The following is a 12,224-nucleotide window of genomic DNA, read 5'->3' as shown; positions in this document are numbered from 1 at the left end:
TTCCTCCCCTTATAGCAAGGGTAACACAAACTAATAGTTCTGATCCTTTTCCTGACAGAATGACAAACACAAAAATCAGATCTTCAAACACCACTTTCCCAGTCCTGAAGAATTCTGAGACTAGGTGTTTTTGAAGAAGTGACATACCTGCATTTTCTTGCTCATTTATTGAGTTCTGTGTTGACTGAGGTTCTGGGACCACAGCTGGTTGCCTTGGGAGGGAAGGAGGAGAACATGGAGAAAAACAGCTAACAACCTGCCTCATTTCCTCACCAACCCTGAGCAGCAGTCTTAGACAGATGCAAGAATCTTTTTCCAGATCAAATGTTCTGACATCAATTCAGTTGGAAATGGACAAAGAAAAAGATTCTACTCAGTAGCATTTCTGTTTGCAGCCTCTGTCAGTCTGTGGGCAGCAGCCTAATTCCACACAGCCTGTGACCGCTCTCGGTGTCAGCCCTACTCAGGATTAAGGTGCAGGCCAACACGCAATCAGACACCGCTGAATGAGCATCTCCTCAGCAGGCACTGAGCTTCCCAGAACTACATGCAGCTTAATGCAAAATGATTCCATATTGCATCAAATTGTGACTGTGCATTCCCCACTGAAAGCTCCCCAGGCATTTTAACTAGGAATGCCAGACTTCCTGCATTCTCCAAACAAATGTCCTTCAGCTCAAGCGAGCAGAACCACGCAGAAAGGTCTGTTCAACCCTTACCCTGCAGACTGCCCATGTGGCTTCTGCAATGGCTGATCTACACTGGCTGCATCCTGCGCATCTGCCTTCACAGCAGGAGTCCTGGAAGAAAAAGATTTGGGAACATTCAAAGTATCTGCCAACCCATGTGTGCCATAAATGAGACTGGAAAGCAGGAATGTATCCATTGGGAATTGCCAACACGGATTTGGCAGTTCTGCAGAATTACGCAAGTAACAACAACAGCTTGTAAGAATCAGAGAACCAGATCATGCTTCCAGCTCCACATCAGAATCAAAAGCTGCACTTCACAATTTGCCTTGACTTGCACAACTTGCTGGAGAAACTAGTGCAAGATTCTCTCATACTGTTACAAAACCTCAGGGATGAGCAAAACCAAACTCTCCTCTTACCCTGTAACTGAGACTGGGGGTACAGCAACAGCCCCTTTTTCGGGAACGTGAGCTTCAGAAGAACCAGCCCATGCGTGAGAGGTTTTGTGCTTCTTTCCATTCCCTTTGTCTAATAATGGCTGGATGCGTTTGACTTTTGGCTTCATTTTTGTGGCACCCAGCACAGAGCTACTCGCAGACTGCTGCCCAGGTGATGGGGAGCCTCCTGGAGACGCTGAGCTGGCATGCATCACTGATGAGGAAGCCTTGCTTTGTTCGAGTCCGGTATTGTTTGGAACATCGACCAGCTGTGGAAAGCTTGACAACTGTGTGGTTGCTGGAACTGTGCTAAGGTCCAGCTGGGAGGATGCAACCCCGGTTTTGTTGGCTAAAAGCTGTGACATGTGCTGAAGCTGGTAGGAGCCTTCTGGGTCAGCAGACGACGGAGCGACTGTCATGCCCATTGTCTGTGCTGAGGGTAGAACACAAATGCTTGATGCAGCTGTCATGGCTGCCGTAGATGGAGTCTGAGATGCTCCCAGTTGCGAAAACATCCCAGAACTTGGTGGTAAAGTCATATGCTGCTCCTGAAGACCAAGGCTTTGCTGACTAGCTTTGATCAGGAGGTTGCTTATTGAACCAAGGTCCCCCAATAATCCAGGGCTTGTTAATGTTACTGAACTTTGTCCCAAAACGTGACCAGGTACTGACCCACCAGTACTAGGGGCTGCTGTGGCCTGCATGGATACAACGTTCAGCACTGAGGAACTCGATGTTAGGCCTGATACAGGCCCTGCTGGGAGGTGACTGGCATCTGCACCAATAATGCTGGGAGATGTGCTGACTGCAGTAGTAGTGGTCCCACCTTGTGGGAGCAAAGATGTTTGCTCGAAATACATGACCCCAGACTTTGACCTTTTGATAATATTGGGAACGGTTCTATGGGATGTTGAATTCGCAATGGTTCCCAAGTCCAGGGGGTGGTTAGAAATCTGGGAAGGAGCAAAATTAATTAAGGTCATGTTGGAGACCATATCAGAAGGAGCTATAGCAGAAGGGGTTCCAGAAGGAGCCAACTTCTTGTTCTTCCGTGACTGCAGACGGGATATGGGCCGTTTCTTGCCCAGGGCAGCAGCTGGTGTAGAAGCAGCAGTACCAAGGTCTGTCCTCTGACTAGCTTCAGACACTAAGAGCTGAGGATCAGGGGGTGGCTGCACCCCAATTAGAAGACCTGGTGAAGGACTGCTGATGTTTGGTGGGAAGCCTGTCTGAGCAGGCGTGGAGAAGGGATGTATATGCTGGTGATGGGACATGGGCAGTATACCCTTGCTCGTGGGAGGGAATAATGACTGAGATGGAGGCAAGCTCGGATTCAATCCTGTGGTCAGTGTGAGCCCACTCCCCATAGGCCCCAGCACTGAAGTGTTGGTTTCCATCACACTCTGTGCAGAACTAACAGAAGGTGTTAACTGTATCTTTTGGGTGACACCGTTGGGAAGAGTTTGGAGGACGTACAGGGGCTGCATGTTTTGATTAACTACCAGAAGTTTTTCTGCGGCTGGCTTGAGGTGGGGTGGAGTTGTCTGCACCGAAGCGTTGGAGATTTGCGAGGGGCCAGGACTGTCAGTGGAGTTTGGCACGTACTTCTGGCTCTGGAGGGGAACAGTGGGTGATACTGGCACCTGGATCCCTGGAGTCCCGCTGTTTCTTGTTAAATCTTGGTTGCTGCCATGTCCTTGCTCGACAGGGCCGCAGGCTGGGCTGGCTATGTGCTCTGCATCTATGTGACCCTGGATGAAGTGATCAGGAGTCATGTGTCCTTCGGGGCTTGGGTCTACCCCTGGACTCAGGAGAGCTGTGTCGCCTTCTCCTGAGGCAGATTTTTCTGTGACTGTCACTCTCTTCTCCCCAGACTCTGTGGAAGGCAAGGCAAGCATTGACCTCTCTCCTGAGGAGGGAAGTGAAGACTCTGAAATGACGGCAAGCCTGTTGTGATTTTGGCTGGGCACCGTAGGGCTGCGAGTGGTCAGAACAGAGAGATCAGAAGGAAGCTCCAGTGGCAACTCAAATTGCTCCTCTGCAGATATGGAGGAAGAGACACTGCTGTCCACTGGTTCGGCGGTGGGCAGCTGCTGGGAGAACACCTCAAACAAACCCATATCCTTGCCACGGTTGCTGTCAAGACCTAAACCTTCTCCAAGCGTGAGGAGTTCAGATGATGAGGACTCCGGACTTTCTCCCAAGGCCTGCATAGATGGAGTGTTCTTCAGCACAAAGTCCATGATGTCGGAAGGGAGTATGTTCCCACAGTCATCACTGTTGTTATTGTCCGAGTCGGATTTCAGAAGTTCTGTGTTGAAAGTATCCAGTAAGTTCTTGTCAGCAGGTGTGCTTGCATGAGCCCTGCGGCCCGTTTCCAACGAGCTCAGCTGCGCTTCCAGGGAGTCCTGACCCTGAGCTTTAACCCTGCTCACAGGATGGCAGTTATCAATCTTGGGGTCAGTCTTGTGGACGGTGGAGCTCTTGGTGACTTTCTCACCAGCTTCTTCAGTTCTATCCAGCTTTAAGTTCTCTGTCCCATTCTCTTTGCTGCTCCTTTTAGTTACTTGGCTGACTTTTCTGGTTGTTGCTGTGACACTTGTATCACTTTCAGTTCCATCATCCACACCGTCGAGCTGTGAGATTTTTGGAAGATCACACTGCTCCTCCTCCCTGAATAAGCTATGGGATGCAAGCCTCTCCTCTGTGTTTGAGGAAACCACAGTCCTTGTGAAATTGTAGTAGTATAAGTCGTCCTCATCTGATGTGCTCAAATCATCTGCTCCATCCACTTGTCCTTCTGCAGACCGCTTCCCTCGCTTCTTGCCCGTTGAGTTACTGTAGAAGGGAATGTCTTCCTCTCCATAGGATCTCACACCATACAGAGGAGTCAATCCAAAGAACATATTGGATCTGGCCCGAGCACTTCTCCTTGGATACCTCCGCTTGTATGAGCCTTCTTCTTGAGCTTTAGCACCATCCTGGAGCATCAAGCTGTTATCTTGAATGGCCAAATTTTCATATGTGTTATTCTGAGATTCCTGTGTTGGTGGTTCATTTGGACTTCCCTGAATTACAGGGTTCTCTTCTGGGCTTTCTGAAGCTGAGGAGGGCTCTGCCAAAGCAGCCAGGTCTGCCCCTGCAGACTGAGTTTCAGCATCACTTTCCTGCTGTGCATTTTTAGCCTGGTTTTCACTTTCCATTTTGAGAGGAGTCAGAGTAACTTTAACGGTGCGTTTCCTGGGTGCCTGTGATTCCTTAGGGGCTGCTTCAGCCGGCACTGCAGTCCCTTTAGATGGCCCTTGTGAAGACGGAGACTTATCACCAGCTTTTTCAGCAGGAATATTATTACATAACCTCTGACTAATTTGTTCAGTTGCCAAACCCTGATTGCCAAAGTCTGCTTTCAGTTCATCACTGCCTACTGCTTGACTTGTCTCTGTAAGAGATTTCAGGGAATGCTTCTCTTTAAAACTGTCTTTCATTAACTTTTTGCCTTTATGACGTTTATCTCTGGGGGCAGTAACTACCTGCTCACTTGCTGCAGGAGATCTATTGTTTACTCCAGCAGCCTTCAAGGTTTTTGCATCCATCTCATCAACCGCAGTTGTTTTCTCTGGCAGTAAAGGTTCCATGTGCTGATCTCTGTCTTTCCTTGGGCCCCTCTGATGCAAAGGTGGAAAGGGTATTGCTTCTTTGGAAGAAAATGATCCTGAACACTCTTGAAAGGTTCCTATTTTATTCATTTCCATAGCTGATGAACTGGTTGGCTGAGTGGACCCTTTGGAGCTTCCTCCAGAAACAAAAGTATGAGACAAATAATCTGGGTCCTTTGAGGCTTTGATCTTCTCTCCCTTAGAAAGTGCACCTTTGGCTACTAAATCTGAACTGCTGGAATGTTTCCCTTCTGTAGACTGAGATGCATCCAGCTGGTAAGTTTTATTTCCAGTTGTAGCCACTGTTTTCTGGGAGCCTGAACTGGTAGAGCAACTTTGAACTGGAGCACTTGGAGGACCTGTGCTTACTGACCCTACAAAGCGGTCAGTACTTTTGACAGTAGGTTCATATTCCGAAGAGGCCCCCATGCTGGAAACTGAGGACACGCTGTGCCTGGAGTAAGTGCTCCCAGCTCGTGTAGGGGAAATCATCCGGAGTTTGGATTGTTGCTGTGACAGAGAGGAGGTGCTGTGTCTCCGAGAACCAATGCTCTTCAGCCCCGAGGACAGCAAAGGATCTCCCACTGTCACTATTTCATGGGTCACTGGGGTAGGACTTCCTGAGAAACAAAGGCAAGAGAGACTGTCAGATGATCTTAAATCTTCACAATGAATGCACATCCAATTCCTTCAGACAAAACACAAGAAATTAAAGCCCAGCAAAACTTTTTAGCCAAACAACACCAACACACAGTGTTTATACTTTAGACAGATGTTAAAAACCTGATACCTTCAACCAGGATTCAGCAAGTTTGTATTTTAGGGTTTGGTATCTCAACTTTAGATGTGAATTTTCAACATCAGTTTGAAAGAAAAAACACTAGTCAGAAACTGCTGAATTACAACACCAGATTTCTGATTCTCTCTGGAAAAATACCGAGATATTAAGTCCCTAACTGATACTACAATGTTTTGGGCTCACTACTACTATGTGGTGCAAATCCTGTCTCTTCTTCATCCCAACAGAATGTTTGTTTTAGTTGTACATTTCTCTGCAGGCCATCTCTACTGTGTATTGTTAGAACTTCCCCTCCTCAACCTATTGCCATTTCACTGCTTTCTCTAGAAACAGTAAACTGAACACCTCATTCTGAAAAGAAGCCAAAAAAGACAGGAACTAAACCAAAAATATTACCGCAATAAACCTCAATCAAAATCAGCAGCAGCAGAAATACCTGCAGAGGGTAACGGCCGCGAGCCAGGAGACCTCTGTGCGGAGGGGTAACTCGGCACCCTGATCCTGGGACCCTTTGAGACCACTGGATAGTAACAGGAACTAGAGGTCTGAGAATGCAAGGGACGATCTGGTGACGGTGGGTTTACAATTTCAGGTGTATTTCGGGTGTCTTTCGGTAGAATTTCTGTTGTTGTATAAAAGGAAACAACAGTATAAGCCATCACTGAGCCCTAAAAGCTACGATCTGATGAAGTATATATTACTATCATGTTCCTCTTGGAGAATCAGAGTACTTGTTAAATAAACACAAAGTCAAAGATCTGACATCAGATAATGTCTGGTTTCTTCTTGTAAGAATATTTTCAAATATTTGTAGCAATTGCTCATCTTACACATGAAATTCCACTATATATTTATAGAGTTTAAGACTCTATGTTAACAATGACAACGACTAGAAACATTTTAAAAATCTTTCACAGCTTTACCCTTGGATACAAGTAAGTAATTTGGAAACACAGAACCACAATATTCAACATTGTATTGAATAAACCCCGTATCACAGACCAAACACAGTCTGAAGTTTTAGATCACTGGAAGATTCCCTGAGTTGTAGACTAGAAACCATCCCTGCAGCAGTGTTTGTTTGGCTCAAGTTCTCAAAGCAGTATATCCAGGAGCTTAAAGTCTTGAGCTGCTGTAACATGGAAACCTGAACTGGATTCTAGCCCAAATTTAAGAGATTTGTTTTAAGAGATGCACTATGGCAAAACCATTCAGAGAATATACTTCTATGAAGTCCTTAAAAGATTACCTGTAAGGGGAACTGGGCTATGGGCAATTGTTCTGTTATCATCATGCTCTACAGTGCTGTTGATGTCAGGTTCCACGACTGGAGGTCGGCACTCCATGATCTTGCAGGTATACACACAGCGCTTCCTGGCATCTGTTGTGCTCCAGTACACCCTGGAGCACCTGGAAGATAATTCAAACAAACCAATTTACTCAACAGCTGAGTAAACCTCATTTCTGCTTTAAATTCTCCGTTTCTCAAAACTACATTGGCCAAAGCCCTCCTGGCAGAACACATTGCACACCCTTAATCAGAGATTCCTCAACAGTGTAGGAAAAACTACAGCCAATTTTCCCATAGGTTACCTCAGTGCTTGCTTGACATGAAATATACTGAAAGACATTGAGTCTTGAAACAGCTTATACTCACTGATAGCCGATGGGAAACAACTTATCTTCACAGTCTGAGAGGTCATTCAGAATTCCTAAGCAGTCTATTGTCATTGAACCTGAGCAGAGAGAGGAACAGTTCTGTGAACCAGATTCCAGCACCAAAGGGGGATCAAGCATCCAGAGACTAGATCATACCAATCATCATGTGGATGTTCTCTGGCTCCAAGCCACTAAGAAATTTTCTTCTCAAACTGATCCCTTCAAAGTCCACAAAAACTCTCCTAAGAACTTCAAACCCATTCTCAGGAACCACCTGGAACAAGAACCAACAAAACTACTTGTTAATTAAAGGAACCACCACATGCATGCTACATAGTTTGTCCTACTTGAACGTTATTTTGGTCTTTTGGTTTTTGAACTACCACACAGCACCAAACTTGCCAAACTTCCCCAGGCCACTTGTATTACTGACTTCTTTTTAAGAGCAATGAGGTCCAGTCCTTGTTAGCACAACACTCAACATAAACTTCTAAAAAGTGCTCATAGTTACAGGCTAACCCCACCTTCAGAGAGCGAGGCAGAGAGTGAGAGAAGAATCTTACCTCTCCTTTGATCAAGTCACGATGCCTCTGGCAATAAACTTTCTTATCATCCAGAAAGACACAGTTCTTGACTCGTGAGCACATGAAATGATAGTTACTGGTGCAGGAAGTGAGGCAGCAGCCTACTGTGGCGCCTGACTTCTGGCAGAACTCACACCTCTGCAGAAGCAAAAAAGAAAAATACAAAAAATTAATCTCTTCTAAAACCAGACCACCATTGCTGTTGTCAGTTGGGGTTTTTTGGCACAGACAGAAGTTTAGAGTAATGCTTGATCTCCCGCTTCATTGCTGCTCCATTTCACTACAGTGACTCACACAGACAAGCGAGAGACATGGAGGAGGAGGCGAGAGGAAGAATTATTCCTCACATGGAACAACTTTTTAATTTGTGGACTGGTTCTTCCAGGCCTTTCCCAGACCTTCCTGCTTGTGCTTCATATCCAGTCCTCACATTTGCAAGCTTCACTCCATAATATTTCTGCACTGAGCAAGGATAAAATAACTTTCCAAACATCTTCAGTCAGTTCTACTCCATATAGTGTTAAAAAATATTGCAAGGAAAGGACAGAGAAGAACAAATACACACGAGCCATCTTTTAGCTGGGCTCCCATCTTGGATTCCAAATCAGCATGAAGTTTAACAAAGTGTTCTTTGCTTGTACCCACCAGCTGCTTTCCCCGGATAACAGCCATGTGCACATTTTTCAGAGAACCATCATCATCTTCAAACACTTCTGCTGACCACAAAGCACAATTCACATGTGTCCATTCATTTTGGCCAATATAGAGAAGACGTCCAGCATCCTAAAGAACAGAAGGAAATGCTCTCTTCAGATGTTCCTGGGGACACAACAACGCACAAAACCCATCCAGAACTCCTCCAGAAATGGGAATGGGGCAGATACTCACGTTAGCACTATCATCACCATATTTCAGGCACAATGCACACTGCCTGTTGTCTTCCACATCTGGAGGTGGGTTCAGTTCAGGACTATCCTCTCTGCTTCTGTCAGAGCCTTAAGAGTTAAAAGAGAGAACAATATTGAAATTCAGGGCAGCAAAAATTCATCTGGACAGATTGTCAGTAAGTGAACACAGTAGAAGAGTTTTCAATAGCCAGCTTGGAAACCAAAGCACAAGTCAGCCTGTGCACAACCTTCATTCTGGGGGGAAAAGAGATGGGTGCAAAAGCATTCTTGGGTCCAAGCTCGGCTCAGAAACATCTCATATGTTACTGCCTCTGAATGATTTCAGGTCACAGAGGTCTCCAAGACAGCTGTACTTCTGGGTTTGGGATTGGCAGTCCTGACATCAGTTCTCTTACCAGAGATGGGAGGTGTAGGAGGATGTAGAGGAGTTGGTGAATCTGGCTCTCCAGGCCCTCTGAGTTTTGGAGCTGGAATGATTTTCTTCATCAGAGGGGGCTGTTCAGTGCGGTTGTTCTCTTCACGCTCCTGCCACTGAGCATAATTATGGTCGAGCGATGGGGGCAGCACCGCATTTGGCAACATACCACTGCTGAGAGGAGCAAGGAGTCAGTGTCACACCTGGCTGCACCGAGGCTCCTGCGCCCTGCCTAGCTGACATCCACCCCCCAGCAACAACTCCATTAATCACCTACAGCCCACATATGTTCCCCACCAGTCACATTCTAAGGGTTGTGATGTGGCTGTCTGCATCTTTGAAGGGTAACAGATGCAGGAGGGCTACCCCAAATGGGGATGCGAGAAGGAGAGGGAAGGAAGGTCAGGACTGACAAGCCAACACACAGTACACCTAGTTCTAATTAAGAATTTTGCTTACTCTGCTTAAAACAAAGAAGTGTGTACAAAACACGGGAATGGGATTACTGCGAAACTTCTTAGGAAAAAAAAAAGGAAACAAAAAAAGGAAAACCAGAAATTCCAACCCCGCAAACAGGCTCTTTCAATACGTTTTGCTTGGCCAGCTGGCAAACGGCAGGGCGTCGCAGTTGGATACAGAACAATTACTTACTTGCTTGTTACTTTATTTGGCTCCCAAAATCTGGACTTTTTTACACTGAACCATGGAAAAACACGCTCCATTTGCTAAAGGAAAAAACATCCCATTAGAAAAGTTAGACAACATATCAAAAACTTCAAAGATGTTCAGCCAAGATGTACTGTAAAAGCACAACTAGTAACATTTCATTAACATTAACAACTCTGACAATGTATTATTTTATTCCTGGAAACACCCAAGCAAGGCTAAATGTGGTGGCCCTTTAGACTCCAACATCAACAAGCAGGGATAGGATACCAAGCAGATTTTTTCAAAGTAACTGTAGGCCAGCTCACCCGAATAAAGAAGGACTTGACCATGCTGTTGGCTTTCTTAATCTCTGGCTGCCCACCATCGGCATTAATGGCTGCTTGAATTATCTTCACGATGTCATCACTAAAATCCAACTGTAAGAAATCCACAAAACTTCACATTAACAGGATTGTCTTTTGCCCAGCTATACCACCCACTAATTTTTGAAGACAATGTTCAAGTGAACATTCAGATGACTGTAAGATTGAACCAGAGCATCAACTTAAAAGCAGAAAGGGAATTTGGCTGTGATGAAGCAAGAAGACCTCTAAATTTGTAAACTGGCTGGCACAGCTGCTACACCCACAGCCGTTCACTTCAGCTGACTGGTTTTAAATCCGCTAAACTAGCTGTCTCATGAGGATTTGGTCAAAATCTGGCACCACAACATTTGCCAAGCACTTTGCAATATACAGTGCTCCTCAAGATTACAAATTCTCTAGGAAAAAAAAAAAGGAAAAGGCTGGTGTATGCAAAGAGAATTTATTTGGTCAACACTAGCATTTTTTGTAAATGACCCTGGAAGAGATCACCCCTCTGCCCATGAATCCTTAATTTCCAGCTAACCAACTGCATCAGGGCAATTTGGCCAGACCTTCAGTCAGAATTTTCATGTTCAGGATTACCTGAACACTTATTTACATAAATGTCTGACTAACAGCAAACTGGGGTCTGACCAAGTCACTGCTGGCTACAGAGAGCCCCACAAAAGCGTCAATTACTTGTGTCTGGACCAATATAAACTGGTGCCAGCCAGAACTATTTTTAGCAGCACAATAACCTGCTTCCTTGTTCCTAAAGTAAAGGCTTAAGGTGCTCAGTTATGAACACCATATGTGATAAAGCAATTCAGAGCGTCTAGTAATAGAGTGGAGCACGACAACTTTGACATACCACAGAAATGTAACTTCCTTGATCCATTTTTCTTTTCACTCCTTCCAGATCCAGAGGTTGCTGCTCCTCCTGTTTACTGACTTCTGTTAGGACAGGAGGATCGGGACCCTCAGGAGAGCTTCTGGATGGGATACTCTCTTCTGTCTCAGGATTCAAATCAGGCGGTTTTGCTGCCTGTGAACACCAGCAATAAGACAGAGGGATGTTAACTATTGAAATGCAGCTGCTCCTGATTATACCCTCCCAAACCCATTTATTGGTCCAAAGACTCTTGCTAATGTGAAAGAAAGGAGGCCTGAATTTCTGTCCAAAATGTAGGGGCAACAAAGAAAAGCTCTTAACCAGCTTTCTGCTGAGACCTGCAAGGTGCACAGCAGGACAGAACCATCAACCAAAAGGATCAAACTCATTGCTCAGAAGTCTTATTTCTGAGCGTATATTTCAAGACAAAGATCCTGTTCTTTTGTCAGAAAAGCACCTTCATCATCACAGGGCTAAATCCTCCTATTCCTTGAAGAACTTTACCCTATTTTTCTTTCAGCTTCCAAGTTGTATCACAGATACCCACTTCTCTGCTTCCAAAGGAATCATCAAAAGAAAGAAAAAATATAACTAAACCACAGCACATGCTGTTCCAAGTATGATGCAGACAATTCTGCAGGATGAAGCACAGCAACACCTCAACAACTCAGCTGAATGCCAGAGTAACAGGGCACAGGCTCCAGCTTACCTGTCGATACCGCAGTAAGTGGCTGGTGGTTCTGGAATTCAACAGGGCTGTTAAAACCTGCTTCAAGGAAATCTGCAGCTCCTTTTCCAGTGCCAGACGCCATTCTGCAGGATGCTGCTCTGTACAGTTAATGCAGGTGTATGCCACGCTCTCGGGCAAGTTGGAGAGTATCTCATACATTTCATCTGGAGACAAAAGAAGATAGGATAACCATCTGAATTGCTTTACTGAAGGATACAGGGAAAAAATCCCTGCCCTGCACCTACTGCCTGAGACTTTTCATGTAACAAAAGCCGCTTGTACAGCTAATTGAGGGACACTGCCTTTGAGGATCCTGTGCTTTCAGGATATCATTGGTATTAGCACTGGTTTATCTGTTGTTACTCCACAGGCATTTTTCAGGTAGGTCACAAGAGGCGAGTGTGTTAAAGTAGCACTCTAATAGAAAGGTCCAAGACTT

At 45.4% G+C, this 12,224-nt stretch overlaps 1 protein-coding gene across 4 annotated transcripts in view; it reads right to left on the bottom strand.

The window, feature by feature from the left end:
* The window catches only part of KMT2A (lysine methyltransferase 2A), a 40,117-nt gene that overhangs the window by 7,563 nt on the left and 20,330 nt on the right, over positions 1-12,224 (bottom strand). For 3 of the 4 annotated variants that reach the window (XM_071449636.1, XM_071449634.1, XM_071449637.1), the window contains 15 exons: positions 11,765-11,949; positions 11,035-11,208; positions 10,125-10,235; positions 9,802-9,875; positions 9,131-9,324; positions 8,716-8,822; positions 8,473-8,610; positions 7,807-7,965; positions 7,400-7,517; positions 7,242-7,320; positions 6,834-6,994; positions 6,021-6,206; positions 1,112-5,405; positions 720-800; positions 148-212 (listed from right to left, as the gene is read on the bottom strand). In XM_071449636.1, the coding sequence (XP_071305737.1) occupies positions 148-212; positions 720-800; positions 1,112-5,405; positions 6,021-6,206; positions 6,834-6,994; positions 7,242-7,320; positions 7,400-7,517; positions 7,807-7,965; positions 8,473-8,610; positions 8,716-8,822; positions 9,131-9,324; positions 9,802-9,875; positions 10,125-10,235; positions 11,035-11,208; positions 11,765-11,949 (6,126 nt within the window). The remainder of the gene's footprint in view (positions 1-147; positions 213-719; positions 801-1,111; positions 5,406-6,020; positions 6,207-6,833; positions 6,995-7,241; positions 7,321-7,399; positions 7,518-7,806; positions 7,966-8,472; positions 8,611-8,715; positions 8,823-9,130; positions 9,325-9,801; positions 9,876-10,124; positions 10,236-11,034; positions 11,209-11,764; positions 11,950-12,224) is intronic. The other variant, XM_071449635.1, reaches the window with a different exon arrangement.

This window comes from Agelaius tricolor, unplaced genomic scaffold, assembly GCF_023055355.1.
Source record: "Agelaius tricolor isolate 1412-34295 unplaced genomic scaffold, bAgeTri1.0.p SCAF_29, whole genome shotgun sequence".
NCBI lineage: Eukaryota > Metazoa > Chordata > Aves > Passeriformes > Icteridae > Agelaius > Agelaius tricolor.
This window is presented reverse-complemented; position numbering and strand designations above follow the sequence as displayed.